Source organism: Dendroctonus ponderosae, unplaced genomic scaffold (genome assembly GCF_020466585.1).
Source record: "Dendroctonus ponderosae isolate FM_Combo_2020 unplaced genomic scaffold, Dpon_F_20191213v2 Dpon_F_20191213_11, whole genome shotgun sequence".
Classification (NCBI taxonomy): Eukaryota; Metazoa; Arthropoda; class Insecta; order Coleoptera; family Curculionidae; genus Dendroctonus; species Dendroctonus ponderosae.
In genome coordinates this window covers 3896509-3898439 of record NW_026017213.1, presented here as the reverse complement: position 1 = coordinate 3898439, position 1931 = coordinate 3896509, and the positions used below count along the sequence as shown (strand labels likewise).

Genomic DNA, 1931 nt, shown 5'->3' with positions numbered 1-1931 from the left:
AACCCATTAGAACGCCACTGCACTGCAGTGCATAGACAACGATTGAAATTCATTCAATTGCACAAACGGATCTAGAAAAATCGTGATAAGATTCTTCACTCTTTGCAACCAACACGTTTTTCTGCTTTTTCGCAGTTTGAGAGCAAAGTTGTGTCGAGCCCTCCGGGCACGACACTGTTAAGAGCGCTAAAATCTGCACTATTTCTGGTCAAAAAGTGTGTTGTTCGCTTCTACTTCAAAGTTTAAGGACAAAGTTGAACCGATCGCCCTAAGCATTCAACGTTAAAGAAGGACAAAGTCTCGTTCTGTTCTGTTCTGAGTAGGCCTGGGTAACACTGTGTTGAGTAGCGCTTTTGAGTTGGTGCCGCCCTTTGAGTTAATGAGTTACAACTCATTTATTTAAGCGGATTAAAGCTTGATGAGACCCGAAACTGGAATTTTAACATGTAAAAAATACACCTTTTAATGGCAACGAATGCGAGCGTGCGAAGCAAACAGAAGCGAACAGAAACGATCACAAAACCCATTAGAACGCCACTGCACTGCAGTGCATAGACAACGATTGAAATTCATTCAATTGCACAAACGGATCTAGAAAAATCGTGATAAGATTTTGACGTTTGCAACTTTAATCGCGAAAACATCCAAAATTGGCCACTTTGTCGATCGAATCACTATCAATGATGCAACAAAACCATCAATCAAACCACTTGACGACAATCTAAAGTGCGCTTCTCTGATTGTTGGGCGATCAGTGCCACTAGAGATTTTGGAAATTTTCACAAAAAAGTGGAAAAAAATCACCAACAAATGATGCGCTGCATTCTACGCCACTGCGGATCAAGGCTGATATGAAGCACCTTAAAAGTAGCTGTGATATCATTGGATGGCCCAGTTGTGAAATGGTTTTGAAGATGAAAACTGCATTGTTTCTAGTGCTGGCAGCAGCTGCAGCTGCTGCAGCTGAAGTACAGCTGCGTCCAGGCATCACGCCATTCCAGCTGCCAGCTGTTGCATCAGAACTGTTGCAAACCGAAGTTCTAGAGTGAGTAGAATCAGTTTGCAAGTGTGGGTTTTCTGGAAAATGCGATTTCAGGGCCAGTTTCATCCAGGCCGATGTCACAAAGTATGCCTATGAAATAGTGGAAAAGATCCAAGAGCTGATCATCCAACAGGGTTTCGATCCCATGGCGTTGTCTGATGAGGAAATCGAAGTAAGGCGCAGATTTTCGTTGTTTAAAGCGTTAAATACTGGGGGTTTTAGCTGCCTCTGACCACACTGAACCTCACTAATGGTTGGGTGGTGGATCTTTCCACTCTGAATGTTTCCGACTCAGTAATAGTCAAGTATTCAACTGAGACCAAGGTGTTGGAGCTCACCATTCCTCTGGCTTTCCATGAGCTGTTGGTAGGTAGCAACTGAAGCAGGCAGCTTCTAAAACTGTTGGGAAATTGGCAATTTTTCCAGATTTCCTACGACTACCACTTTGTCCAGCTGTTGGTCAGCGTCAAAGGAGCCATCAATGCGAAGATATCCAACTTCAAGCTAAACCTTCATCTTGGCTTCAACTTCAGCGACTATCACGCGTTTGTTGATAAGGCAGATGTGCGCGACACTGGGTATGAACTAGAAGCGTCTAGACGCTGAAGACATTAAGGGTTTGGTTTGCTTCTAGATCGATCACGATCGAGTTCACTGGTTTGGGGCTTTTGGATTGGATTATCGACCTTCTGACCGACTGGGGGATCGTTTTCCTGCACGGAATTATCCTGAGCATCGTGGATTTGATCATCCAGCAGCCCGTGGAAGGTTTTGTTTCCGACATTAATGCTTTGATTGATAGCATGTTGCATCCCAACTCCACTTTGGCTGGAAGTTTCTATGGTTGATTATTAAATTGAACCGTTGCTGAAGTTGTTGTTTGTTGTGG

At 43.8% G+C, this 1931-nt stretch overlaps 2 protein-coding genes across 2 annotated transcripts in view; one reads left to right on the top strand and one right to left on the bottom strand.

Moving 5' to 3' along the window:
- LOC109534795 (carcinine transporter) overlaps window positions 1–1931 on the bottom strand; it is a gene marked incomplete at its 3' end in the record, with an annotated part of 75329 nt that overhangs the window by 72181 nt on the left and 1217 nt on the right.
- On the top strand, window positions 667–1914 carry LOC125503017. Its single transcript, XM_048662722.1, has 5 exons — window positions 667–1045; window positions 1097–1214; window positions 1265–1408; window positions 1469–1620; window positions 1677–1914. The coding sequence occupies exons 1-5, from the start codon at window positions 852–854 to the stop codon at window positions 1888–1890; spliced, it is 822 nt and encodes a 273-aa protein (XP_048518679.1). The 5' UTR covers window positions 667–851; the 3' UTR covers window positions 1891–1914.

Coding starts and splice junctions, on each gene's coding strand:
- LOC125503017 (XM_048662722.1), top strand. CDS start 852: ATGAAGCACCTTAAAAGTAGCTGTGATATCATTGGATGGCCCAGTTGT. Junction 1,046..1,096: donor TTGCAAACCGAAGTTCTAGA/GTGAGTAGAATC, acceptor ATGCGATTTCAG/GGCCAGTTTCATCCAGGCCG. Junction 1,409..1,468: donor TGGCTTTCCATGAGCTGTTG/GTAGGTAGCAAC, acceptor CAATTTTTCCAG/ATTTCCTACGACTACCACTT.